Source organism: Anopheles aquasalis, chromosome X (genome assembly GCF_943734665.1).
Source record: "Anopheles aquasalis chromosome X, idAnoAquaMG_Q_19, whole genome shotgun sequence".
Taxonomy (NCBI): Eukaryota; Metazoa; Arthropoda; class Insecta; order Diptera; family Culicidae; genus Anopheles; species Anopheles aquasalis.
Genome location: NC_064876.1, coordinates 4,682,384 through 4,710,331, shown reverse-complemented (window position 1 = coordinate 4,710,331; position 27,948 = coordinate 4,682,384). Strand labels below are relative to the sequence as shown.

At 57.5% G+C, this 27,948-nt stretch overlaps 1 protein-coding gene across 13 annotated transcripts; it reads right to left on the bottom strand.

Moving 5' to 3' along the window:
- Positions 1 to 138: 138 nt before the first annotated feature.
- Positions 139 to 27,355, bottom strand: LOC126570281 (dorsal-ventral patterning protein Sog). 13 transcript variants are annotated; one of them, XM_050227964.1, is made up of 12 exons: positions 27,141 to 27,211; positions 25,528 to 26,182; positions 21,479 to 21,893; positions 20,461 to 20,519; positions 19,547 to 20,407; positions 9,406 to 9,509; positions 9,208 to 9,340; positions 5,495 to 5,560; positions 3,361 to 5,385; positions 2,932 to 3,275; positions 2,610 to 2,849; positions 139 to 2,513 (listed from the first exon to the last, which is right to left on the bottom strand). In XM_050227964.1, the coding sequence occupies exons 5-12, from the start codon at positions 19,719 to 19,721 to the stop codon at positions 2,316 to 2,318; spliced, it is 3,285 nt and encodes a 1,094-aa protein (XP_050083921.1). In that variant the 5' UTR covers positions 19,722 to 20,407; positions 20,461 to 20,519; positions 21,479 to 21,893; positions 25,528 to 26,182; positions 27,141 to 27,211; the 3' UTR covers positions 139 to 2,315. The 13 variants fall into 13 exon arrangements, with proteins under 13 accessions (XP_050083921.1, XP_050083894.1, XP_050083886.1 ...); XM_050227937.1 differs by lacking the exon at positions 27,141 to 27,211 and adding an exon at positions 27,295 to 27,355 and having other exon boundaries at positions 19,547 to 20,519; XM_050227929.1 differs by lacking the exon at positions 27,141 to 27,211 and adding an exon at positions 27,229 to 27,250 and having other exon boundaries at positions 19,547 to 20,519.
- Positions 27,356 to 27,948: the final 593 nt, after the last annotated feature.

Below are 27,948 nucleotides of genomic sequence, written 5' to 3'. Positions count from 1 at the left end.
CATCTCGCTCGCTCTCTCTCTCTCTCTCTCTCTCTCTCTCTCTCTTTCTCTCTATCTATCTCGTTTTTTTTTAATAATATAAAGCTGCCCCATGTGTGCACTGAAGCAAAAAACGAAAAAAAACAAAGCTCTGCGCTCTAGGGTAAATGCGAACATCCTTTGCGCCGCGCCTAGTACGTTCGGAGAAGCATTATAGCTTACATAAAGGGGAGAAGGGGCGGGTAAGGTGGGATGGGCTGGGGTGGTTTGTTTTATGAGAGGCTCATGATGAGGTGCTGTTGATGGTAGCATGTGTGTGTGTGTTTATGTGTGTATGTATGTATGTGGGTGTTGGAGTGTGTACCGTTTTGCAACACTTTGCACGTGAGTTCAGAATTATTGTTGTTTTTTTTTTCTTTTGTTTTCGCTGAAGTGCATATCCGTCGCGGACGCGCAGGCGTTTATGGTACACCGAAAACAAAAGCACGCCGCTGCACTTTGCGCCTTTATTCATCTTGTGGTGATGATCGTTAAGATTAATCATTATAGTAGTAGTAATAGTAGTAGTAGTAGTAGTAGTAGTAGTAGTAGTAGTAGTAGAAGTAGATATATGAATGATGCTGCTGTCAACTGCCAGCTGCTAGTAGCTTGCCTTAAGATCCTAGTACTTCCTTTCTTTCCCTTTTTTCCCTCTCGCGCGAGCGCGCGCGCCCTCCTTTACTCTCCTCCTTCTTTTATCTCTCTCTCTCTCTCTCTCTCTCTCTCGCTCTCTCTCTCTCTCGCTCTCTCTCTCTAGCTGCACAAGTGTTTGAAAATAAATACGTGTCCTTATCGTACTAGAGGGTTTGCCCCGTTCATACGGGGTAGAAGTTAGTAATGATAAAAAAAAATAATAAATTCAAACCTATACGCCTAAGATGTACACTAGCTGATACATTACATGGTTTTATGGTTTTGTGAATGTCTATGTATATGCATACATCTATATAAATACGGCTAGATGTATTCACATGCATAACCATACGCACAGTACAGTGATTGTGTTTTACTGCACAACACTGATGCAAAAAAAAAGGGTATGCAATTATGCAGTTCATTAACAGTAGGTATAAATATTGTTTTCTCTCTAATACATTCTGTCGTACCGCGCGCACTCACTCAGTCAACCGAACCGAGCACACCACCACCTCCTACCACCATCACCTTCTTCCGCATATTTGTAGTGCCCCTTACACCCCCCTGAGCTGATCTGACTAACTGATCGTCGCGGGCCACTAAAGTCGCTGGCCACTAAAAACAACAAAGAAAGAAAACACCAAAAAACTGGATCCTCTTCCGGCGGCCCAAACCAAACGCACATATCTCTCTCTCTCTCTCTCTCTCTTCTCAAACACGGCCACTCACACAACGGGGAAAGCAATGGTAACGCAATGGCCGAAGCAAGGGGGGGGGGGGGATGCATTAAGGTCGGGATAGCTAACATTTAAAGCGCCTTTAAACCCTCCGACAGGCCTGACTACTGGGTTGCGAACAGCTTGAAGCAACGCAAAAGCGAATAATACAAAGACCAGCCTGCTCGCCCGGTGGCCAGTACGCTTTCGCTGTTGCTACTTTAAAGGGGGGGGGGGGGGGGGGATTATTCCATCGGTGAAGGTGGTGCCGTGCAACATTGCTTTGCTGTCGCTGCTTCTGCTCTCGTCAATCCGCTCTCTAAGCCAAGCCAAGCGGACGGAGCCCCTGTAACTGGGTGGGGGTGGTAGCGAGAAGAGGAATTTTGTGTGGATGCTGTGAGGGGGGGGGGGTTGGTTGGTTGTTCGCGGAGCACTCTCTCTCTCTCTCTCTCTCTCTGGGTTTTGTTTTTCCTTCCTTCCTTCCTTTTCATTTTGTTGTCGTTGGTGCCATGTTCACAATGTTCACAACATACAACTCGCTGCAGCTGCTGCTGCTTGGCATGGCAGGCAAATGGAGCCGAAAGGGTGTGGTGGTGCTTGCTAATACGAATTAAGAAGAGACTGCTGCTCCCCGCAGAAAAGGGAGCGATACAAATAGGTTGGTTAGGGAGGGGGGGACGGGGACGGGGCAGCATTTTTGATCTGATTGAAAGTGATGAGTGCCTCCTGCTGCAGGAAGTGGAAAACTGGGAGGTGGTATAGGAGGAACAAAGGAGTAAAGGGGGGGGGGGCTCAACTAAAGCCATATGGCACAAGGGTGTCCACACACACCCACACACATACATATGCACACACACACACACACACACACATACACACACGCACGTAAGCACGAACGCCCTGTAACTAGCCGTCGTCCTCGTCGTCGCTCACGTCACGTTCCGTTCAACTCTTGGCGTTCGCTTGCTGCTCCTTGGTCTGCTGCCGCTTCCGGTGATGGCGAGTCGGTCGGCACGGACAACACTCATCAACTGGCTGCTGCTGCTGTTGCTGCTGTTGCAAACCGGTACGCTTGGAGCTTTGTGGTCGCGGGCACGGTGGTCGTGTGCCGCATCGCTTTCGGTTGCAGTTCAGTTGACCATCCTGAGACGAAGAAAAGTGAAGAGGTACGTTCGTTAGGGAAACTCGCTTTGAAGGGGCCGGGGGGGGGGGGGGTGGGGGGAACCCGGCGATACGTACCTTGCAGCGGCACTTGATGCACTTCTCCTCGCCGTGCGTCGCCAGTATCGGATGGTACTCCTGGCCGTTCTCGTAGATCTGGTCCTCGTAGCGGCAGCCACCGGCTGCCAGGATCGCCTGCGGTGACCGGAGCGTCCCGACCGAACTGCCCGCCTCATCGTGCAGCTCGTCCTTGTTTCCTGTTACCTTGGCGCCACCGTTCAGACCCTGCGGCTTCTTGGGGCTCTTGGGCTCCTTCACCTGGACCGCGATAATAACGTTGCTGTTTAGTCCTCTGTTCCAGTCACGCAGTAAAGAAGGTGGGATGGGGATGGGGTCTTACCTGTGGGCACACCTTGCAGCAGGCTGCCTTGTCGGGCCGGTACGCGACCTTATCGCTGCAGGCCAACGGTGGACAGGTGGCGCGCGCACAATTCACCTGCAGTGACTTGGGATCGCACGAGCAGACGGTGCACACCTCGAACCCGCTCGGGTGCAGATACGGATGCCAGCTGGAACCGGCCATATGGAACTCTTCGCCGAGCATGCAGCCACGCGGTTGCTGAAGCAACTGCTCACTACTGCTGCTACTACTACTGCTACTGCTACTGCTGCTACTGCTGCCATTGATGCCACTTGCCAGTACATCGGCCTGGTCCGGGGAGAAGTTCGTCGATGATCGGGAAACTGTCGGAGGGGAAAGAAACAAAAAAAAAAACCGAAGGTTAGAGTCTTATAGAAAGCCCTTGGCGGCTGTGTAAGGGTTGCTTACCGTTGCACGAAGGGCAGCAGTCGCCGCGCCGCTGGATTATGTCCTCGTTGCGGCACCGCAACGGTGGGCAGCGGATCGGATCGCACTTGATGCGGCGCGCATCGCACGAGCACATGGTGCAGCTGTCGATGGTGCTGCGCCACGTTTCGCCATCGTCGTAGAAGCGGTTCGCGTGGTAGCACTTGTTGTGGTCGACCGCCACCGTCCCGGTCGGTAGATCGTTGGCCAGGAACGGATAGTTGTGCTGCTGGACGTCGTTGTCGTGCGCGAGGATGGAGGGTCCGGCCCCCGCCGACACCGCCCCACCACCGACACCGCCACCGCCACCAAACCCTTGGGCACCGCCGGGGATGGTGCAGTGGTGCGGGACCCGTGTCACCGTGCGTACCTTCGAGCGGAGCAGCGGCTCGCTGGTGACGTTCGTGCGCACCTCCAGGTAGATGACGCTCGTCTCGAGCTTGGCCAGCTCGCGGGCCGGCAGCTCGAGCGCAAACCCTTCCAGCTGGTTGCCGGCGAAATCCTCCAGCAACCGGCGGCTCACCGGCGCGTTCGGTGCTTCCAGTGGCAGCTCCTCCAGGTACAGCTGCAGCGGGTGCAGTGCCGACGGTATGCCGGCGAGCGACAGATCGTAGTGCAGGTTACACTCGTTATCGACCGCCATCCAGGCGAGCCCGAGGGCGTGGCCACCGTGGGCGGCCGGTTCCCCGTTGGCGGCATCCGGGCGCTGCAACAGAATGGGGGCCCCGGTATCGCGTGCATCGGCCACGTGCCGCGTCACGAACTTGCCGTGCAGCAGCGTGAGATTCTGTTCGTTCGCGACACTCATCGTCATCTCACCGGCGTACAGGGGCTCCAGCAGGCGGGGTCCCATCCGTTCGATTGTGCCACCGAGCAGGAGATCGGAGGTCGCGCCACCATCATGGTGACCTCCCCCTCCCCGGTGGTGTACGGTCAGTGTTTCGATTTCCGGCTTCCGCTTGGCGCTATCGTCGAGCAGGGTGATGATCGGACCACCACCACCACCAGTAGTGCCACCAGTAGTGCCACCGCCGGCGGCCAGCTGGTGTGTCTGGACGTGGTAGACGAGGGCACCGTCCCGGTTCAGGTACATCCAGGCGAGCCCGGTCGCATCGGTCCGCAGCTCGGCACCGTGCGGTGTCAGGAGGGTTTGGAAGATTTCGCACGCCACCCGCGACCGCACCGGTCCGTGTAGCCGGAGCGCCTCCGGATTACGGCGCGACTCCACCGTGAGCGCTAGTTTGCCGCGCGTCAGCAGCCGCAAATCGTTCACCGACACCGGCGACGACAGTTCGATCACGTTCAGCTCGTGCGACGGTTTCCGGACACGCTGCACATCCTCCAGGATCAGCTGGCGGCGATCGGTTGTCTCGAGGCGCACCACCAGCGGTACATCCATCACGTCGTCCGGTGCAAACAGCCCATTCAGCACGATCGTCAGGTGGATCGACGAGGTGACGCCACTGCTCGTCGACACGATGGCCGTCCCACCTGCGCCCACCATCGACGGCTGGTCACCGTCGGCCGGGGTGGCCGGTTCCAGCAGTGCACTGAACAGTTCGTGCGAAAGTGCCGGATACTTGGCGACCGGGCCGGCGATGGCCAGCTCGGTGGCGGGTGCCGTTTGTGATCGATTGTCGCCCCACAGCAGCACCACGCTCACGAGTTCGTCACGGAGCAGCCGGCGGTACTCGCGCGGTACCCGGCGCCACACGCCACACACCTTACCGGTCGTGTTCTGGTAGACGCTGAAGCGGCCCGCATCGGCCGCGATCGCCAGCGTGTGCTCCTCGAGGATGTTACCGTTCGCGTGCACGAACTGGATGGCACGGGGCCGCCCGGCCCGCTCCGACACGTAAAAGCTGTAGTAGAGGTTCTTCTTGTGGAACGAGAACCGCCCGGTCGCGATCACGTTCTGCGGGTTGGCCGTGTCGTACTGGGCGTCATCGTCGCCGCGCCGTTGTAACAGCATCACCGTCGTGCGCCCGGTTAACAGGGCGGCGAAATCTGTACAGAGAGAGAGAGAGAGAGAGAGAGAGGGCGAAACGAAATTATTTAGCATCATTCTCTTGTCCTGACCAGGAGTCATCCAGTCCAGGGGAGCTACGATACTTACGCTTGCTGCGTTCCTCCTCTTCCGGCATAGTTGCCTGGGGAAGATGATCCTGCGGTACATCCGGGCCTAGAGAGAGAGAGAGAGAAGAGAAGAGAGAGAGGGGGAAAAATAGAATTAAACTCAGGGTATATCATGTTTATTATGCTGTGGTTAGGTGGGAAGTTGTTTGCGTCACACACATACGCATAAACATACACAGAGAGAGAGGCTGAGCTGGTTGTTTCTCCCCGGCAAGCGTGCTGGTTCAACGGCACCACCGACCAGTGGCGCCGACGATGGCGACGATGCGCCCTTATCGATGATGACCATTATACCCTACCCAGCCTACGAGTGTTGGGCACACACACGCTGGAGGACTGGACTGGATTTGCCACCCCATCGCACCCACCCAGGAGGAGGATCACACACTAGCCAACTCGCTAAGCCCTTTATGCTGGTTCGCGAACCGGTGGTGGCGGTTGTGCGGAGCGAGATAGCCCGTGTAGCCGCGGGGGTGGAAGATAGGGGGCCCGGGGGTGCATTAAGAGGGGGGGGGGGGGACTTCAGTATTTATTTTTTTTTTGACACATATTTTTAAAATTTTCCCTCAATGCTGATCCTTTCGCGAGTATTGTGTAAAAGTTTTGGATCATTCGAAGCAAAACTGACAAAGATACAGATTTTTGAAAATCCACGATTCATACAAGGCTCCTCGCTACTTTGAAGAGCGTTTCCCGAAAACCAACGCTTTCAAAGTTACTACTGGACCGATCGATTTGAAATTTTTAACACATAATCTGTACACTTTTTGCCAGGTAGCCCCGTCGAGATTTCATGAAAATTGTAGATACTTTTTTTTAAACAAATCTGTAAAGTTCGCTTTTTTTTGGCAGAATCGCAAAAAGCATCACTTTTTCAAATTCAAAAATCTGCCAAAAATCGAAAAATAGGAAAATTTACAAAAACTCGACGGGGCTACCGAGAAAAACTTGTAATCTTTCTAACGAATATCGATTTGTCGATTTCAAATGACCCGTCAGGTCGCTACGATGGGCACCGGGAAAAAGTACCTTTTCGACGACACGGCCTACCAAAAATTGGATGCCACGGATTAATTTTTCAACGAATGTTGCTCAACACAATACCAAATGTTCTTCAAAAGATGCAGTTTAATATGCCGTGCACTTGAAAGAATAAAAGTTGAAGAATGGTTGGCGTCACAAAAAACCGTCAAAAACGGCCCTTTTTTTTTTTGGGACCCCAAAAAAACCGAAGTCCCCCCCCCCCCTTAAGGGCAGCCGCCCTCTCGCTTGGATGTTTTGGAAGCCAAAAACAGGCAACCCCTGCACCCCTCGGGGCGGGGGCGGGGAGGGGCCGGCAGCGTTCGCGGGGTTTTGCTGTCACTTTATCTGCTTATCTGCGCGAAACGAGAGCCAAGCGCCAAGTAAGGGAGAGTCGGTGCGCTGCCGTCAATGCTCTGCTGGTGTGCTGGCTGTACGTGGTGGCGGCTACTAACTAGACTCCCGAGGTTCACTGTCGACTACCATCACCACCACCACCACCACCACCACCACCAGCAGCAGCAGCAGCCCAACACAGCCAGTTGTACGTCGCACGTTATCGCAACACCCCCCCCACCCGGTCCTTGCGTGTCGGGCGTGTGTGTCGCCGTGAAGTCGTGAAGGTTGACGGCGAACGGAAGGGGAGGAGGGGAGGTTTGAGGAAAAGGGGTCAGGGGAAAAGGATCGGCTCCAAGGATCGTCCGCGATCGATCGGAAAACTCGATCAACAGTAGCCCCGGAAGGGGGAGCGAAGAGGGAAAAACTAGGGCGGGGGAGGGTCTCGATCGAAGGGGATTGACTTCCCGGCGGCGGTGGTTTAACAACACAAACAGACCCCGGGCCGGACGTTGGCCGAGCTTTGGCGCCGGAGCGCCAACTTTATTGCACCCCCCCCCCCCCCCCGCCCCCTCCTTACTTCCTTGAACACCCTCCGCCCACCCCGTGATGGAGTGCGTCACACACACGCGCACGCACGCACGCACGCACGCACGCACGCACCAGCCACCATGTGCCAAAATGATAAGCGGCGGTGGTCAACACAACAACCGTCCGTCAACAACCGAGCCAGCCAGCCAGCCAGCCAGCCATCATCATCATCAACCACACCTCGCAAGCTCGCTTTGTCCTCCCCTCCACGGTTTCTCCTCCACCCTAAATTACGATCCTCCACGGTGACGGCTGAGGCGCCAAGAACGGCCGCTGGGGCATCGGGAATGCCGCGCCGTGTCGTGCCGCGAGCGATTATGGACGGTGGCGGCAGGCGGCAGGCGGCGCAACAACAAATCGGTCGAGGTCACGATGACGACGACGGCGACAACGACGGCGACAACGACGGTGGCGCCATCGCGAGCGAGCGCGCGTACGCTACACACGCGTACTCTCTCTCTCTCTCTCTCGCGCGCGCGCGCGCGCTCGTTTGCTGCACGATCCGTCCTTCTCCCCCTCGTGAGCCCACCCAAGGCTGGGCAGGTTGGGCCCTACCGGCCGGCTGATTACATAAGCAGTGGGTTCGCCAAAAAGGCGGAAGAGCTCGGTAGACGTGTGTTGTTATCACACCACAATGTCTCAATCCTCCCCGCATTTCCCGCACCCTTCCCGCGGGGGTGGGTTGTGAAGCGTAACATGCGTAACCTGTCCGGCTGTCTCTCTCTCTCTCTCTCTCTAGCACACCCCCTTCGCGATCCTGGCGCTGATCGCTGGATCCTGCGTTCTTAACAGATCTGTTGTTGGTGCTGTTGTTGTTGTGTTTTTTTTTTCTTTACTCGAAATTGTCTCTCTCTCGATCTCTCGCTCTCTCTCTCTCTCGATCTCTCGCTCTTTACATCGCTCTGCGCGATATGCGTGGCCGTCGCCGCCTTGCGCCACCGTCTACTGCGCTGAGTGGCGCCTCCGAAAACACCTTGCGCCTTCAACAAACGAACAAGCGACGACGATGATAACGTTGCCGATTCGCAAAAACACGCACAAGAGAGAGAGAGAGAGAGAGATGACGACAGAGGTAAGCGATCTGATTGTGTATCAGTACGGGTTTTTCGTGCGCCCGCCCGCCCGTGTGTGTGCGTTTCGGGACACCAAAAGAGCATCTGGCGCGATCGAGTTAACAGCGAGCCGAAAGAAAGGTGACCACCACCGACCACCGACGATGCTGCGAGCTGGTGGTGGCCCAAATTCCGCTTCCGCGCCTCGCAGAGCGATAGATATCGAGGCGCCACCCAACAACCCAACCAGCAGCAGCAGCAGCAACCACACCGAAAGCACACCGATACAGCACCGCGATGACGTAGGCTGCCGCCGACCGGCAATTGGGGCTTGCTTGATTGGGCTCTCTCTCTTCGTGTTCCCCTCCCCCCGAAAGCGCGGACCTTTGGCGCCTGCTGGACCGACGCGACGTTGCATTTCGTTTGCGTTCTGTTTCGGCTGTTTGTTTTTGCACCGCGCTCGCTTGGTGCTGATGAGCTGTCGATCGATTTCTCACTTCTCGTCGTCGTCTCACTCGCGCGCGGCTCATCTCAAGCTCACATCTCATCACACTCTCAATCAATCAATCAATCAATCAATCCAAAAACACAGGCCTGCAAGTGTGCCTTATGGTTGGAGGGAGAAAACACACAAAAACAAAAAAACAAAAAAAAACGGACGGTGAAGGAGAACCGGTGCCGGTTGGTTACTTACTTTGCGGGTCTCCCGGGCAGGACTTGCAGCATCTTCCCGGCAGCAGGATCGGATCGTCGCAGGTCGGTTTCGGGCACTCGTTCTTGATGTTCCGGCACTGTACCCGGCCGACGACGCGGCGCTTCTTCTGGAACTGAACGAGAGCGATTAATTAGTGTTTGTGTTGCAGGACGTGGACGGGCACGGGGCGGAACTTACCGGAACACATTCGCACATGATGCAGTACATCACGCCGAACGGGGGGCCCAGATCGGCGAACCAGGTCGTATGCAGCTCGCGTATCGTCTTGCCAAACTGACACTCTGTTGTCGGTTTTGCGGGGGCGCGAAGAGAAAGCCGAGAGAAGAGAAGAAGATGATGTTAATATGGAGGAAATTATGAATCAAAATGAAATGCAGCAAACGAAGAAAAGAAAGACGACGCGCGTTGCACGCCCACAACCCCACCGTACACGCTACAAGATGGCGCGAGCCCGTGCGCCACTAAAACATCACCCGGAGGGTAGGACGGGTGGACCCGGGAGGGAGGGGGGGGGGCGGCGTGAGAGATCCATGAAAATGAAACCAGAGCTCACGAAGGACCGACCGATCGACGGGCACACAAAGGAGTGAAAGGCGAGAGGGTGTCGTGGAAGAGACGGTGGGGGGGGGGGGGGGGATGAAGTGGGGAAGAAGCCAGTAACACACCCACGCACCTCACACACGGCGCGCGCGGGGTTGAAGGATTGCGTTGGTTGCTGCGGTGGGGTTGCATTAGAAAACGAATAAATAGTGAAAAGGCAAAAATGGCAAATCAAACCAGGAGAAATACAAACAAGAAAGCACACCAGAGAGGGAGAGAGAGAGATAAAAAAAAAAGAGAGAGAGAGAGAGAGAAAGAGAGAAGAAGTTGAAGGAAAGAATGAAAAGGAAAGAATGAAAAAAAAAATAAACCAAAGTGGCAGCAGCAAAAATAAAGTAGAAAAAAAGGGGGGGGGGGAGGGTAACAAAAGGACATAAAATGTAGCAACAGACAACAGACAGGCATACACGAACGCACGTTCGGCAAAAGGGGGGACAGGGAGTGGGGTTGATGGGGGTGGTCGGTAGACGATAATAAAAAAGAAAAAAGAGAGAGAGAGAGAGAGACAGAGAGAGAGAGAGAGAGAAAAAAACGAAAGAACAACAACCGTAAAGCCAATAGCCAAACCGACCAAACCGATTAGTTAACAACTGGCGCCACCAATTTGGTCTCTGAGCCCCCTTCTGAGTGCTGCTGCTGATGCCCCGAAGGTGGTTGGTGCTCGGGGGGGGGGTTGGGCGCGCTACAGAGCGCTTGTGTGTTTTTTTTTTTGTTTTTGCACTCGGATCGCTCGGACGCCCGGGACGGCCAGCTCCGGGGGGGGGGTGGCTTCGCTCGTTCGTTCGTTCGTTCGTGCCCGTTTCTCGCTTTACGCCTGCGATGTGATGTGTGCGTATGTGCGTGTGCGTGCGCACAGTGGTGGCGGCGGCGGCGCGAAAGAGGCTTTTAAAAAGGAGTTTATGACGCGCGGGTTGTATAACTGGATTTTTTTTTCGGCCCTCCACCATCACCCCCCCCCCCCCCGCCCCCCTCTTGGCTCTTGGCTTTTTCTTCCACCCTCTCGGAGCGGAGCGATTTGGCTGCGCCTTTGGCTGCGAACAGGAACAGAGTCCGCGCCGTCGCTTCCGGCTGTCGATCACCACCACCACCCCCTCCCCAGCCGTAAGTGGGTGGGTGTGTGTGGGGTTATGTGGGAACTGATTGAACGGTTTTGCTGCGAGCGGCGGCGGCGGCGGCGGCGTGGGTGTGAAGAAGCGATCAGATCGCCACCAAATCGCACCGCTATGGACCACCACCATGGATAAGGGAGGGGGTGGTGGTGGTGGTGGTGCGCTCCGTTATGCAAGAGCAAGACAAAAACAAAAAAAAAAGGAGTCGAGAACCGAGCTAAAATTGCGCATCCCAACAATCGCCCCCCCCCCCCCCCCCCCAAAATGAGGGACCCGTTCCCGTTCCCCCTGTCCTGCTTTTCCACGCCCTTCGAGGAAGCGCGGGGGAGGGTTTTTTTTTCTCTCTCGTCACGTCACGCAACACATACACACGTGCAGGAGGAGGAGGACGGCAGGCAATACGGCCACTCGGTCAGCTGCATCTCCCTAAACCCCCTCCCTCGGTGATGATGATGTAACCACTCACCCCTCCGATGTTTTTGGGGGGGGGGGGGGGGGTTGCCACCCCCGTTACCGAATGGGGGCGACACGCGGTCCGCGGAGGTTGGTGAAGGTGTGGTAAGTAGATGAATGGTTTTCAATTTCAGCTTCCGGTACGTGTGTATGTCTTTTATTCGCTCTCTTTTTTTTTCATCTCTCTCTCTCTCTCTCTCTCTCTATTTTTTTTTGTCTTCATACGCCGCCGCCACCCCGGTTCGGTTCGCTGCTCACGGAGAGTGTCAGAGATCAAGGTCAATGGCGAAGTCGCGTGACGCAGCAGCAGCAGCAGCATCCCCCAGGCCACCCCACTAATCCACAAGAAGGGTCCAAAATCACACACACACAGACACACACAGACAGACGTGCACGCACACCCGGGGGCCGCGTGTGTTTGCGTCGGTGGCGCCAAAGGTGGTGGCGCCGTATCGGACATGTTCTCGCCAGAGCCAAAAAAAACAAAAAAAAAAAAAAGCTCCCCGCAACAACCCCCCAACCGGGTGGAGAATGAGGAGGGTTGCGCGTCACTGCCGCGCGCCCGCGTCAACCGCAAAAACCGGAAACGGTAGTTAGGTCGTCGGTTTTCGCACACAGACACCGCACACCGAAAACCACCCCCTCTCCCCCGCCCTGGCAAAGTCGGGGGTTTGAGTGCGTCGTTTGCGTTTCTCAAGTTTCTCGCTTTCCATGATTCAACCGGGCCCCAGGCCGGGCCCCAGGCCGGGCCTAGCTACTTGCTTCATTCATCAGGCACCATCCACCCCCCCACAGCGCGCGCGCGCGCGCTGCACCCCTACCCTCACACGAATCTGTCAACGCAGACAGAGCACGACCGCACTCTTTCGAGATGACGACAACGCGGCGCGCCGGCGAGACATTCCTGTGAACACACACCACGGGGCACCCCCCCCCCCCCCCCACTCCCCCTCCCCCGAGATGGCGAGAAACAATGGCGGCCCTTCCCGGGGTGACGAACGTGACGAAACGGGACACCCCGTGCCAACCCCCCCGCTTCCCCTTCCCCGTGGCACAAGTTGCCAATTGATGCGGCCCACACCCCACCCCGATGATCCAATTCCAACTTCTAATCGATGCCGCGACGCGAACGCCAAGAACGCCAAAGCCAACGCTCTTCAGAAGGTTCCGGCTCCAGCAAGTCTCAAGTGGCATGGTGACGAGCGACGGCAACCAAGAGTCGACACCAATCTCTCTCGCTCTCTCCTTTTCTTTTTTTCTCTCTTTTATTCCCGATCTAGATCGAGAGAGAGAGAGAGAGAGAGAGAGAGTGTGATGATCGTTCTGAGGTGCCAGAGAGGAGGATCGAGGGTGCCCCTGCTGCTGATGGCCCCCCGCTTTGCCCCTTTGACCCCCGCCCCCCCCCCCCCCCTCCTGGCCATTGTTGGTCGCTGGCGGAGGCGAAGATCGAACAGAAGGCAACGAGGTGGTACGAGAGAGAGAGAGAGAGAGGCTGAGTCAGCGCATCGCCGCCATCGCAGCTCAATTCGGAAAGGGGGGATGGTTTTGGGGAGGGAAGGGAGAGCAGAAGAGGAAGGCATGCAGTCGCCCCGCAATTAATTGACTCGCATAGCGCATTTCGCATTCCCGTAACACGCCCACACATCGGGGGCACCTTTCCACCAGGGAGCATCATTGGCCCAAATGGGGGGTGGTTTTTTTTTGTGCTCAACAAATGGCCCCGAAGGGGTGGGGGGGGGGGGGGGAGGGGAGGAATGAATTCACTCACAGACCACACACCACGTCGCAAGATAACCAGAACGATAATCGATCGATAGCAGCATCCAATCCTGAATGTGAGGGGGGGGGGGGGGGGGGGAATGGGGTGACCGAGGGATGTTCATGGCATCCTCCCTCCTTCATCTGGTACCTCATTTTCCACACCAAACCCCTGCTGCTTGTTGTTGTGCTGCGGGAGGGTGTCACCCACCCACAGCTGACGGTCATATATCATGGGGCACCCCCTCCCCCCGTCTGGGGGCCTCTTTTCGATCCTTTTGGCGAACAAATCCCCACTCCCCCCGCAGGTCCCACCGGGCTGGCACACATCGTCCATCCGACAGAACACACCCACACCGCCGGAGAGCAAGAAGTTTCCAACACAACCCTCATCCCCCCACCCCCCCGCACCGCAGGAGGTTAATTAGGTGGCGAAATGGGAGGGATCGAGCGAGCGAGCGAGCGGCCGATTTTATGCCAACCAATGACCCCCCCCCCCCCCCCCCCCCGCGGCCCCTTCCTCTTTGGTGTTTGTGGATGCGTAGGGTGCATTACGCCGCGATCTGCGCTCGCGTCCCCTCCTCCACCCCGCACCACGAGAACCGTGACGGGGTTTAGGTGTTCTAGAAACACATGGCGGGGGGGGGGGGGGAGTGCGGTATGTAGGGGATGGTCCTCCCTCTGCCGGCTCTGGAATGACTCGCGGGGGGGGTACGTTTGCGCCGCCAGCATGTCTAGCCGGCGCACACCGTCCGACGATCCATCAGCAGCAGCGGCGAAGACCGGTGCCAGATCTGGTTCGAGCCAACCCCCCCCGCCAACCCCCTAGAAGGAACGGGGAGGGGTTGGATGATGATGTCGGTCGATCGCGGGCGCGCGCGCGCGCGCACACTCATCGGCAAACATCACAGAGAGAGAGAGAGAGAGAGAGGCAGCGACCAAACATTGTGCCTATCAGCGACCCCCTGTGTGGCCTGTTCATCCCCCTTCATCCCCTCCACCCTTTATATCACCCGCCGCTAGTTGGAGAAACGAGATTACAATATTTGGATGAGGCCATGGGATCGGAGGGGATGGGGCGGGGACGGGGTGTTCACACCTTCGTAAACGGCGATGGTTGTAGTTGAGAACTTTTTCCCCCCCAAACATCCCCTGCACATCCCTTGTTCCCCTTGTTCTGTTTTCCTGTATCTCGCCGGCAAAAGAAGAAGAAAAAGCAAAAAATAAAATAAAAAAAAAGGTGTTGGATGTGCCGGCCGGCTGGCCGCCCATCATAAATCAAGACTTTCTCCTGCGGCCGACCAATCACAAACAGGGTGGACAGACCGGAAGGGGAGGGAGTGGTGGTAGTGAGGTCGTTGACAGTTCAGTAAACATAATCGCGCGGTGCATCATCATCATCGCCGCCGTCGCCGCCGCGGCATTGCGTTTTGTTTACGTTTCGGGCAATCAACCACCACCAAAAACCCACCCCACCCCACCCCCGGGGGAGTACCCAAAAGGAAGCCGAACATTCCCCGGGAATTACTGGCTGGCGCGTCTGGGGTGGCAGCCAGCCAGCCAGCCAGCCAGGAACGCGTGAGACACACTGTCTACGGTCTCGTAACGCACCACCGCGCGTCGTTGGTGTCACGGGGTAAAGTAGGAAGGAAGTGGGGAGAGTGGAGTGGACGCTTCTTGGAAGCCTTGGAGGGCGTTGCGTTGCATTGCGATGCATTCTCAGTTCCTCAACCCTCCCCATTCACCCCTTAACCCATACTAAGGGAAGAGAGCGCGGGTTGATCAAACCGAAAGATCTTAAAAACCGTCTCTCGCTCGCTCGCTCGCTCTCTCACTGGTGCTAAAAGAAAAAAAAAAAAAGAAGGGGACACAAACCGAAATCGAAAAGTGACCGATTCCGCCTCCTGGTTCCGTGTCCGACGGCCAACAACCGATAACGAGGACCACTACCGACCGACCCATCGAACGCGAAAAGACACGAACGAGACAACAACAACAAAAAAAAAACGAGAGAATCTCCTCCGACCACAATTGCCCCCCCCCCCCCCCCTCCCCAAATCACCCTATGACGCCGCAGAACGTGCAACAATGCGTATGAAAAGCGGGCTGCGCGACACAACGGGCCCCCCTTCAACCCCCTTCCCCCCCACCCTAAATCATCGGTATGCAGCAGTACCTACGGCACCGGGTGATGACGGGGACCACCCTCCCCCCCGTCCCGCGCCCGCCTCCGCACCCCTTGCCCGGGGTGGTGGTGGTGGATCGAGGTGAGTCGCGAGCGCAAGCCGTTCCTCCTCCTGAGCTGCATACTGAAAAGTGCGCAAAACCGCGAACCGCATTTCGTGCGCGTGCTGAAGGGGGTTTTACGTTCTAGCGCCCTCTCACTCACTCGAGAGAGAGAGAGAGAGAAGCAGGACGCATGCATTAAGTGGCCCGAACGATCGCTCGGGGCACCAGACGAGAGGCTTGCCCTAGCGCGGGCAACACGAGAGACGCAGGATCAATGGAATGGCGCCAAGCAGCAGTCTCAGCCGGAGAACAGCTGATCCGCGAGCTCTATATCCCAGTCTTGGGGTCCTGGGTGATAGAGGTGGCGCCTCGACAGGGGGGGGGGGGGAGGGGGAGCATCAATCAGCAAACAAGAATGAGCTAGGGGTTGAGATGGGGGGGATGACGAGAGAGGGTGGCGACACCATCGTAGACAGCGCAACAGGGGCGCGCCGCCGCGTAATAGCCAGCCCAATTGCGATGTGGTGTGGAGCGCGCCCATTCTACCCACCCACCCACCCACCCACCCGCTCATCCACCCATCGACCTCACTCCAAATTATCATCCCCCTTCGCACACACACTCGGCGGCGAGGACGATGTCTTAAAGTAAAAAAGAAAAAAAAAAGAATGTGTGAAACAAAAAAAAACACAAAAAAGAGGAGCAACAAACAAAAAAGGAAAAACAGAAAAGAACGGGTGCAGAAAAAGAAGGGGGAGGGGGGGAGGAGGGTGGCGGACCGGGGGGGGGGGGGGGGGGCTGGGGCCGCGACAGCCGGCGACAGGCGGAGCACGCGTCGACGACTTCTCGCCTATAAATAGTCGCGTCACTTACAGCGTCTGTCTGTCTTCTTCGTTCCCTCTCTCGCTCTCTCTCTCTCTCTCTGTCTCTCTCTCTCTTTCGCGGGGTGTGTGTAGATCCGTGCATCCCTGCAAACCCCCGCACCCCAATCCCCTTCCACCCCCAGCGCTGCTGTTAAAAAACTTGCGTAAGGACGAGGAGCCGCCGCCGTCGCCGCCGCCGCCGCCGCCGAGGCGTTGAAGGTGGTGAGCAGGTGAAAAATGGTTTTCGCTGGTCCACTGACTGGGATGGGACGGGGATGAGGACCCTACCCTACATACACTCGAGCGACAAACTAGGAGCAGCAGCAACAACATCAACAATGGCACTGCGTACGCGGTACGCGTTGCGTCAACCGTGGGCGCTGCAGCGCAGCGCGTACTTGTCCATAAAGGGTGTCCGTCCACGCACCCCCTGCACTTCATCAACCCCCCCCCCCCCCTCGGGGTTCTGGAGGGGTGTGCACCTACCATCTCCCTCCTCGATCGTCGTCATCGCCGCCGTGAGAAACGAGAAGCAGGCTGAGTGAGTGGCGCGCGCGCTCGGGCGCGCGCCACATTCCTCAGGCCGGCTAGGAGGGGTGAGAGGGTGAGAAAACGGAAGGGTCATTGACCCCGCGGGCGGGTGGCAAAATGTGTGCGAATGTGTTTCCGAGCCCCGAGGACCCGAGGACAGCAAAAGCGAGCGAATGATGGCGCGTCCGATACCGATCCGATCCGATCCGATCCGGTGACCGGGGTTTCCCGGGGGGGTTGCGGGGGTTGGCTGTGATAAGCCACCGAATCCATGGTGTCAAATGCGCTGCGCAGACCCCGCAGTCTCGGCACGACTAAACACCGCCAACCGAACAACCGAACCACTGCTGACACCACTCTGACGTCATGAATTGGGGTATCGCGTCGGTGTCCAGTTACCCCCGCGTTACGGGCGTCCTGGTGCGTCCGTTTTCTTGCTGACCCAGACCGCCCCGTGGGACCGCGCACTGCGTAGTTGCAATCTAGGCCCGGGGAATGAATCGCACCAACACCGCACCAACCGCACTGCACCGCACCGGACCCGGAGGGGCGGTAAGGGGGTGCGTGCGCACAGGATGCACATCCGGTCTCCGCATCCCGTGAGCACCAACACACCAGGAGGTCTCTCTCTCTCTCTCTCTGTGTGCGTGGAGAATGCGTGAGAATGAATTAATTTGAGGTCCTGCCCGGGGTCCCGGGTCCCGGGGATTGAGCGGGGATCGCGAGACACCAAGGGATGGCGAGGGGGCTCTCTGTGAAGGGACGCCGACCTTCCTTCCCTTTGTTGCCGTGATTGCACCCCCTGTGATGACACACACAGAGACACACCAGAGGCACACCTGGATTCCGGTGGCTGATTCTAGGTTCCCCCGCACCCCCCCCCCCCCCCCCTCGGACACCCTCCCTTCACACAGGGGTTGTGCGCCTCTCTACCTCTCTTGTCTGTATGTCCCCGTTCCCTTTGGAATTTGGAAATTCCAGAATGAATTTGTTGCTCTCTCGTTTTCTCGCTCTGGACGTGCGCGTGATCGTGAGATAGAATCGTGTTCTGTGTGTCGTGCCAGTGTGTGTGTGCCTGTGTGGTCTGCTTGCTTGCCTGGCTGCCTGGCTGTCTGCCTGGCTGTCTGAACGTGCTGCTGCTGCTGCTGCTGCTGCCGGTAGGTAACCAGCAGGTAGAGGATCGCGCACCGGACCGGGTCCTCTTTCGTCCTTCGTTTTCCCCGAAGGACTTACACCGCAGCCGCCCGTGGGCCGAAAAAAAAAAGTAATAAGCCTAAACGTGTCAAAAGTGGGACGGCGCAGTTTGCCTTGGGTTAGGAACTATACCCCGCGCGCCCCGTCGCCCGGGTGCTTATCGTGCCCTCCTACATCAAAAAAAAAGGAAGAAAAAAAGCCAGGGCCAGGGACCCTTTTGTCACCGCCTGCGCATGCCGCCGCGAGGGCCGATGACAAATGGGGTTCACGGAGGAGAGGGGGAGGCGGGGGGTGCATGGGGAAGGAAGGAAGAACAGGGGCCCCGGGGGCCCCAGGAGCACACCTAGAGACTCGGGGGTGTGGTGGTTTCGGGTTTGCGGGACGTGCCGTACCCGTCCCGTGGACATCATCGGACGGACATCCGACACACCACGGTGCGGTCGTTGTTTTTCCTTTTCTGTTTTGGCCCGGAACACGGCACGGCGACTCTCATTCACTCCCATTCGCTCTCCCGTATCTATTTCCAGCGATCTTCTTCGGTTCTTCGGCGCGCGCGCGCGCCTGCCTCTATAATCCCCATGAAGGCCCCGACTTCATCCCCATATCAAAGGATCTCTCCCAACTTTGCGCTGTGTGCCGTGCAGTTTTGTTTGCAGTTGCGGCGGTGCGGCAGAGTGCGGCCACCAACCAACCAACCAACCAACCCGTGTCCCCGACTTCCGTTTCGCCGTTTTCTTTTTTTTCTTCCAGACCTCTTCAAAAGTGCAGTAGAAGAAGCGGATAAAAGACAAACAAAACCGAAGCAACATAAAGGACGCACGCAAAAGCGGCAGCGTCACGTCCCCGCACTAATTACGCATTTACGTGGCCTGTAGAGCTCTGCCACCGCCTACTTCGCCGTCCACTGCTTCGTCTATTCCTTCGTCTATTCCCTTTCCATTCGACGGGGGAAACTAGCGCTGAGCTAAGGAGCCTGAGCCTGATCCTGATCCTGCCTGCCTCCTGCCCGGTCTAGCAGCCACGGTGGAACTAGGGTTTGCCCAAGATCGGAAAGAAGCTGCTCGAAATACTGCATACTACCAATACTGCGACTTCTAAATCGTATACTAGCACACACTAGCACACGGAGGAGGCCTCGGCGAACCTCTTTTTTTTTGGGGTGGGGGGCGGGAAGGTGATGCGGAGGCTCGATCCTCACGCCGGTCGTCTGGGCGTGCAATATTGTTGCACGCGCGTCGTGGCACCACCACCACCACCGCGATCATACGACCTTCCCCGCTAGTCCCCTAGTGGCACTCTAGCTATATGCACAGGACACATGACACGACGGTACCTCCCCCCGCTCGCCCGTCGGGGGGCGAAAATAGATGTCTCGTGATCGGCAGCTGACGGCTGCCAGCCAGCCCTAGTCAGGCCCACGTCTAGGTACACACCCATCACCCGAACCCGCGTGTTGGTGCGCCCCGTTGTGCGATGGATTGTGGGGATCTCCTCTGCGACTCAGCGTCCTACTGGGTCCTGCTGGGTCCTATCTTCGCTGGACTATACATACAGACTACTAAAGAAGGGTTAGGGGCCTACCTGCGGGCCTGTTGCGGCGCGTTCCTTCGTCCTCGATCAGCAGCGGATGGCGGCGGGCGGCGGCCACGGAACGGGGCCCACTGGTGCCGATCAGCAGCAGCAACGTCACCGTCAGCGTCAACCAGCACCACCACCACCCCACCACGCACGCTGCCGGGGCGATAAATTTAGCCATTGTTTTCTACGTAGAACGTGTACGTCGTCGTCGTCGTCGTCGCAGTCGAACCGGCACACTATCACACCTCGATCTGATCTCTCGTGGTGGCTGCTTCTTCTTCTTCTTCTTCAACTACTGCTGCTGCTACTGCTTCTGCTGCTACCACTTCTGATCACTTACGCCGGGGGTCTCCTCCTTTCGCGAGAGGGGTGGGGGGGGAGGACCTCCTTCTTCTTCCTTCTCCTCACGCGCCCTCTCCTCGAGTGTCCTCTTAGGCGCACGCAACAACACTCGGCACTGGGCACTGGGCACTGGGCACTGGGCACTGGCTGGTGCCCCTTGGGGGAGAGGCAGGATCTGCACTTTCGCACTTCACTAGGACCCCGGCGCTGGGAGCGCTAGAGGGCTGCTGATTGATGGCGCGGGCACTTGGCGCGTTCGCTCATTGGACCGATTGGAACGGAACGGTAGATGGTGGTAAGGTGGGTCAACTCACACACACACACACTCACAAAGCACTACACTAGACTAGGAGCAGGACAGCGCACAGCACACCGCCGACCGGGACGTCCGAGGACCCCGAACGTCGTATTTGATTGTTGTGCGCCGGTTTGAACGGTGGGGCGGCCCCTTTTTGCCAGGCCGGTTGATTGGCAGAGAAGTCACTCGCCAGTAGCCAGCGAGCGGCACGAGTCCTGCTGCTGCTGCTGCTGCTGCTACTGTTACTGTCCGTATCCGGATGGGTTCACTCACTCACTTGCTGCTGCTGCTGCTGCTACTGTTGATACTGGATCCACCACCGGTGTGTCTGTCGCTCTGTCAGGAATTGGAGAACGAATACCGGGCTATGCAGTTGTAGCTTAAGTGACTCTGACTTCTGTTTTAGGGGGCGGGGGGTGGCCACAACACGAGCTCGTACCTAACTCGTCGAACTCGAACGCTCGAATCTTGGTGGATCTTTGATCTTTCTGTTTCCTTCTGCGCTCCTCACTTCGGTACACTACTAACTCGGCTCGGACTGTTATTAGGGACTCCTCAATCTCTCTGTTTCCTGTACGCAACAAACGGCTAGCGAGCAACCTTGCACCCTCCGCACTCGGCAGCTACTCACGAACGTCTGAACGGTTCTGGGAACGGAACGGAGGACTATGCCGTGTCTTATATCGTTTTCGACGTTTAATATCGTTTTCTGCCTGCGAATGCCGGAGGATCTTCTCTCGCTTAACCGTGCGCCCGTGCCCGTCCGCTCTTTCTCTCTCTCTCTCTCTCTCTCTCTCGGCTCTCCGCACCGGGTCAGACCTAGGCGGGATGGTAATTGCGCGCACACAACTCGTTGATTCTCTCTCTCTCTCTCTCTCGCTCGCTCGCTCTCTCTCTCTTCTGCTCACTTATTCGCTCACACGATCGCTCTCACTCGTTCGCTCGCCTCTCTCGCACACGCTCCAATAAGAGTGCGTATCCATACTTGGCAAACAAACACACTCGCGCGCACAAATCCATACTGTTTAAGAGAGAGAGAGAGAGAATGAGAGAGAGAGAGAGAGTGAGAGAGAGAGATGCAGCAGCAGCGGATTCGCGGACGCGATCGGCGCTTGGCCCTGCGCTGTGCTGCGCTGCGAAAATCGATCGCGATCAAAGGATCCTACCCCCCCCCCCGGGAAGGGTGCGGTAGCCCCTTTTCATCCCCTTTGGCCGGGACACCCGGGAGTCGCGTTGGTTCGAGATCGAGGCTAGGATACGCGATCGCGTTATGCGTTGCTGGATGCGCTACCTACCCGGCACCCCCGTTCTGGTTGATCGCGATTGGCGCGACCACCACCACCACCAATCACCACCAGCACCAGCACCGCCGCCGCCACCGAATGTCCTTGCGTTTCCTACGCTTCCGGGCCCGGGTCGTTGTTTTCGTTGCTGTTGTTGTTGTTGTTGTTGTTGTTGTATTCGTTGTCGTCTTTCTCCCTCGCTGCCGTCCGGGGATCGTCGCCGGGTGTACCGTCGGATCTTCCTCTTCTGCTGCTGCTGCTGCTGCTGCTGCTGCACACTGCTGGAGCTGGACTGAGTCTAGCGCTGGTGCCGTCCGGACCGGGTCCCTGCTGCTACCGGCTGGTCCCGGGAGTCCTGGGAAGCGTTCGATTCGAGCGTCGTTGTCGTCGTTGTCGTTATGCAGCACTGCTAGCCGACCACTGCTGGCTATGCTGGGTGTCCGGGTGTGTTTCGAAGGGAACCGGGAAGGGAGGGGTGAATAGCCAGGAGAAGAAGAAGAAGAAGAAGAAGAAGAAGAAGAAGAAGAAGAAAAAAGCAGGGAAGAGAAGGGGATGAATTAATTTCTAGAGTAATCAGTCACAGCACACCAGTGGCACACGGTTCTCTCTGATCCCTGTTTTCCAGCTCGGGCCCCCCCCCCCTCCCCCCTCCCCGATTGGCCTGCCAGTGCAGAATGTGCGCTGCAGGACCTGCCCCGGGGTACAGGGGCGACCAACCTCTGGGGTGCAGGGACCTGACCTGCATCAACCCCCGAGTTGCCCGAGATCGTCGGTCGCGCGGTCTACCCCGGGGGTCGAACTGTCACTTCCGCCGGCTTCTTCAGCCGATGGAGCTGAGCGTGGACTCCACACCTCACACCTTTCGCTCTCTCTCTCTCTCTCTCTTTCCGTCCGTCGTCTCTTTCTTTGCCACACAAACCCCCCCCCCCCATCCTCTCAATCACAGACACAAACATACAGATTCTAGAGAGAAACAGAGAGAGAGAGAGAGAGAGAGGGCCGAGGGGGGGATGTAGTTGGAATGAGATTTTTCACACTTTTGACAGCCAGCGCTCTGCGCACGGATGTGGCGTGCCGCTCTGCTGCTGCTGGTGGCTGTTGCCGCGCGCATCATCATCGTCGCACGGCTTTGACATCGCGCTGTCTGCGGCCGCTCTGCATTCCAACCATCTCTGTCCCGTCCCGTCCGCCAGTGTGTGTGTTTGTATCTGGGAGGATCTGACAGGGGAGAGGGGAGAGGGAGGGGAGGTTGTGCGCACTCGTGTTTGATTGATTTGAGCCAGCCCTTTTATCGTCCTCCTTCTTCTTCTTCTTCTTCTCCTTCTCTTGCTGCTGCTGCTGCTGCTGCTGCTGCTGCTCCATCGCATGGTGTGCGTGCTTAGTGGTGCGCTACATGACATTCTGACTCGCCCGCATTCCAACCTGCATCCCGCTGCCTTGGCCCTCTGCTCTCTCCCCGTTCATTACCTACCACGCGGGGTTTAAGCGGTTTGGCGTTAGACTTACAGCGCCAAATCGCACCACACGAGACTGTGCGCGCTTGGTGTTTGGTTTGGTATGTCTGGGGGGGGGGGTCAGAGTCGCTCGTGGTTCGTGCGGTGATGATGATGAAGGTGGTGGTTTTGGAAGGAGGGGGTGTATTGCACCCAGTGACCACCAAAAAAATGCGGCAGTACCGTACGCTAAGCCTTCTCCAAAAAAGCACACGCCAAGGAGCACACGGTTTCCACTCTCTATCCCCTTGCTTCCTTGCTCGCGTCGCGGAAGGGCGAATGGGCGAAGGCGCCCCACTTGCACTTGCCGGTTCGCTGGTCTAGGTTACCTCTCCCCGCAGAAAAAAAAGAAAAAAAAAAGAAAAGAACCGTTCGTCCTTTCGATCCTCTCGCGCAACACAAACACACACACCGACAGAGAGATGGAAGGGACGGAACGGTTGGTGATCAAACACACAGATACAGGGAAGGTGTATCCCGCGTGTTCACGGCGCTTCTTCACGCCGCCGCCGCCGAAAACAACACCTTCTGGTTCGCGCTCAGCACACTTCACACCAGGGGGTGGTATGGCGGCGATGGCGACGACGAAACTTGCCCTCCCACTCACACAAACACGCACGCGTCGGCTGCTGCTGCGACGCTCGCCGCTAGGAGTGCGTGCGTCGAAGCCAAAAGACGGCAAGCGGCTGAGCGGCTGAGCGACGACTTCTGCTGCTGCTGCTGCTGTTGTTGTTGATGCTGCAGCGCGTTGCGGTGACGACCGCAGCGCCGCAGCGCCAAAGTGGTTTGCAAGTGGTGCGAGATGGCTCTCTGCCGGCCGGTCCAATCCGCTCTCACTCTCTCTCTCTCTCTCTCGCGCGCGAACGGCGCGTTGCACACACTCCAAACTGCGGGGGTGCGCGCACACTTCAGATCGTACATGACAAGAGGGGTTGTGGTGTGTGGTGAAGGGGTTAAACGGGGTGGCAGCAAAGGGACGAAAAAAGGGGCTGGTGGTGGTGGTGGCCGAGGTGCAACGCGAAACCACCAGCAGCAGCAGCAGCAGCAGCAGCAGCAACAGCAAAAATGGCGAAAAAAGAGGCGCGCGCGCGCGCGCGCGCCCCTGCCGTGATGATGATGATGACGACGCCTCAATCGCGCTGCGATTCCGGGGGGGGGGGGGGGGGGGGGATGAGATAGTGTGCTGTGACGAGTGTATATGTGTGTATACGTCTCTCGGTGGGGCTTGCTCGCGCGCGCGTACGCACCCGGCCACACTACACTCTGCGCCGCGCGCGCTGTTCTCTCACCCTTTGCTCTGGTCTGCTGCTCTGCTGGCCCCCGGTTTGCTCTGAAAGGTTCTGCTGCTGCTGCTGCTGCACACACAACACACAACCGTTCTCGGGGACGGACCGTGCACGCTTGACAAAAAGTGCGCGCCACTGTGTGCAAACCCTCACACACTCTCGCGCGCTCGCAAAAGGGGAAATCGAAGCACCACCACCGCCGCCGCCGCCGCCGCGCGCAAGTGTCTTCGACAACCCCCTCGACGAGACCAGGACGGCCGGAGGTAAGTGCGGGGGGACTATTGCTCCTCCATCCGCCCTCCTTGGTCGGTCCGAGACGGACCGCACGCAGGACCAGCAGCAGCAGCAGCAGCAGCAGCAGCAGCAGCAACGGAGCACACACAGAGTGACAGGCCAGCGTCGCCGGCAGTCTCTCGCGCGAGAGCATCAGAATACGACGCGCTGCGCCGGTTTGAGCGGATTGAGCGTGTGCGAGAGAGCGAGGGAGAGATCTCCACCGTTTTCTTCACCCCTTCACCCCCGGGGGTGGATGGTGCGAACCGCCCTGCTGTGAGTCGAAGGCCTAGACAGCCCCAAAACCGACACACCGAGAGAGCGAGAGAGCGAGAGAGAGAGCGAGAGAGAGAGAGAGAGAGAGAGATTGCGACTGAGAGAGTGAGGGGTTTTTTTTTTGTTGGCGCGCGCGCTCTCGTTCCTGCAAAAATCCTCCGCCGCACCCCGGTCCGGGCTCCCTTCAAAAACACCCCTTTTTTTTTGCAACCACCCTCCCCGCACACACACGTTCACTTCCGTTCTCTCTCTCTCTCTCGCTCGCTCGCGTTGTCTCGGCTCCGCGGCACCGTGCCCGCTAGTGATTGTGTGGGGAGGGGGATGAAGGGGATGGCGGTGGGGGGCACTTGCGCCCCAATCGAGAACGAGAAGCGGGCGCGAGATGCAGATGAGCGTGATCGCCTGCTGTGCGAGTATCAATCGAGAGTGAGTGAGGGTTCGCTATCTCGCTGCTGCTGCACCGATGCGCAGCGCAGCGTTCGGATGCTGGGGATGAACACACCCCTAAGGCTTTGCAAAAAAAAAAAAAAAAAAATAATTAAATAACAATAACAACACGACGCACAGACATACGCGATCCAATGTTCTGCTTGGGACCGCCACTGGTTTGGTCTGGTTTTCTGAAAGGATACTGTCCGCCCCCGCCCCCGCCCCCCCCACCCCTACTCGGCCTCGGGGATCAGGCTGACTGACTGACTTACTTAGCGGGAAAAAAAAAAAACCAGCTACGCACCTGGACGCAGATCGCAAATCATTCGCGTTGCCCGAATGCAACTTCCCTTGTGGCCCGGCCCGCGGCTGCAGTGCGCGCCTGGGTATGCTGGCAGGGTCCGGGGGTTCGATGTTTGGGTCCTCGGTCCTCCAGCGGGAGGGACTGACTGTGTGTGTTACTGGGACGATGTTATGATGTTGTACGTTGGGACGAACTGCTTGCCACTGGGCCACTGCTGGCCGACCCGTTTGGCCACCACGTTGCGGGGTGCACTACTACCACACACCAAACTACGCCACCCAAGGCCCCCCTTTCGCCGACGCCTTCGCGCAGTCTTCCGGCACGCTGCACGCTGTTTTGGGCCCGAACAAGGGGTTCGTTGTTTCGTGCTCTCTCTCTCTCTCTCTCTGTGTGGACCGTTTTTTCGATTGCGTTTGTTTCGATCTCTCGTTCGTTTCGTTTCGTTTTTGTCTGTTTGTCTGTTTGTTTTTGTTTGTGTTTTTTTTGTTGTTGTTGTTCTTGTTTTGTGTTTAGGTCGCCAGGCCCCGTAGGACCCGTATCTGTTCTTCTCCTTCTTCGTTCTGCTGTTACTGCACTGTTGTTTGTCGCGTCACGTCGGTGATGGCGACGACGACGACGACGACGGTGGCACTAAAAACTCCGTAACTTAAAACCACTGCCGGAGAGGACAAGCGGAGGAGAAGGGGCAGGTTGTGAGCGGCTTTAGAAACTGCGGCTGCTCCTGGTTCCTCCAGTAGCCAGCACACTCCCCCTCTGTTAACCCTTTAACCACAAAAAACGCAGCAACCACTCGGTGTGTCAGATGATAAAAGGGGTTGGGGAGGGGGAGGGGACTGTTGGGGACTCCAGTGGCGCCCACTTCGATTCCATTCAATTCAGTCCCCATCTAGTCCCCGCGTGTGTTTGTGCTCGAGCGCGCGCGCGCGCGCGCGCGTTGAGCATTCATCGATCGATCGTCAATTGAGCGTAACTAGCGCCGTGCACTTCCGCCGTGGTGGCCAATGAAGGATGATGTAAGGGGGGGGAGGGGGGGGGATACCAGTGGGAAATGGCGTGCCGCTGGGCTCTTCCTCTTCCTGGCATCCTCACCCTGATCTCCCCGCCCCACCCCGCGCTGCTAACCGCACACAGACACAGGCGTACACACTCTCTGGCACTCTGGCAACCCTTGGTGCACTTTGCTCCCCCATGATCCCCACGCACAGAAAGAGAGAGAGAGAGAGAGAGAGAGAGAGAGAGAGAGAGAGAGAGAGAGAGAGAGAGAGAGAGAGAGAGAGAGACAGAAGAACAAACAGTGCGACAGTTTCTAGTCATTAGATTCTAGTGTGTGATTCTCTCTCTCTCTCTCTCTCTCTCTCTCTCTCTCTCTCTCTTCCTCGGTGATCACGCAAGTCGTAAGTCCTCAATGGCCGAATTTTGGGGGGCGGTTGGTTTGAGCCGCAAATCTTTCGTTCACCTTACACCACCCACCGCCTCCCCCCCATCATCCATACACACGGGCGCACGCACAAACGCAAGCCGCTTCGATAGTTTGGCGAACAATTATTTAACAAACAATTGAACACCCCGCCTGAACACTCGACACACGCGTGGATATCCGATATCCGACCGACCTTTGGCACTTTCTCTCTCTCTCTCTCTCTCTCTCTCTCTCCCTCTCTCTCTCTCTTGCTCTCTCTCTCTCTGGATAGCGACAATTACACGCCGACGACGACCACGACGACAATGGTTGCGCACGGTTCTGCCGGACGGTCGGTAGCTACTGACCGATGCGTGGCCCGATCCCTTGGGGCGTCGCACATGCGGGTGCGTCTGCCCCCAGCCAAGGGGTGGTGAGGGTGCCGATCGGTGCGCGTGCGATCTTCAAGAGATCGCGCACCAAACCAACTGACCGACGGACCGACCGACCGAAGTGATACCGAAAGACCAAAGACCGGGCGCGAGGTCATGTCTACCGCCCCGCGCCCGAACACGCACCCCCCCCCCCCCCCCCCCCCTCGACACCCACCCGCCCGGTGATCCTATCAGTAGTATCTTCCACTCCGCATACCCCGCTCATTTCATCCTCTATCTGTGTCTCTCCTTCTCTCTCTCTCTCTCTCTCTCTCTCTCTCTTCTCTCTCTATGCGTTTCGCTGTCGGTGTCTGTGCGGTTTGCTAGAGGCAGCTAGCAGGGGATGACACTTTTGGCAACAGCACGTCTCTATCCGCACTCCCCCTTTAAGCACTCCCCCTTTAAGGTGCCGAGGATAGCAACATTTATTTTCATTTTTGTTGATCGAACAACACACGCACGCACGCACGCACGCACATGGCGTGATGGCAGCCAAAAAGCGAGCAGGAAAAGACCATTTCTCATCATTTTAAATGCGCCTCGCTTTCTTCTCGTCCGACATCTTGGTGGCTTGGTCCAACGACGAGG

What these genes read in the sequence shown, in the direction of transcription:
- LOC126570281 (XM_050227937.1), bottom strand. Translation starts at nt 19,721, where the DNA reads ATGGCTAAATTTATCGCCCCGGCAGCGTGCGTGGTGGGGTGGTGGTGG. An exon ending in GCTGCAAGGTGTGCCCACAG is followed by an intron (nt 2,850 to 2,931) that starts GTAAGACCCCAT and finishes ATCGCGGTCCAG; the next exon opens with GTGAAGGAGCCCAAGAGCCC. An exon ending in GCATCAAGTGCCGCTGCAAG is followed by an intron (nt 2,514 to 2,609) that starts GTACGTATCGCC and finishes TCTTCGTCTCAG; the next exon opens with GATGGTCAACTGAACTGCAA.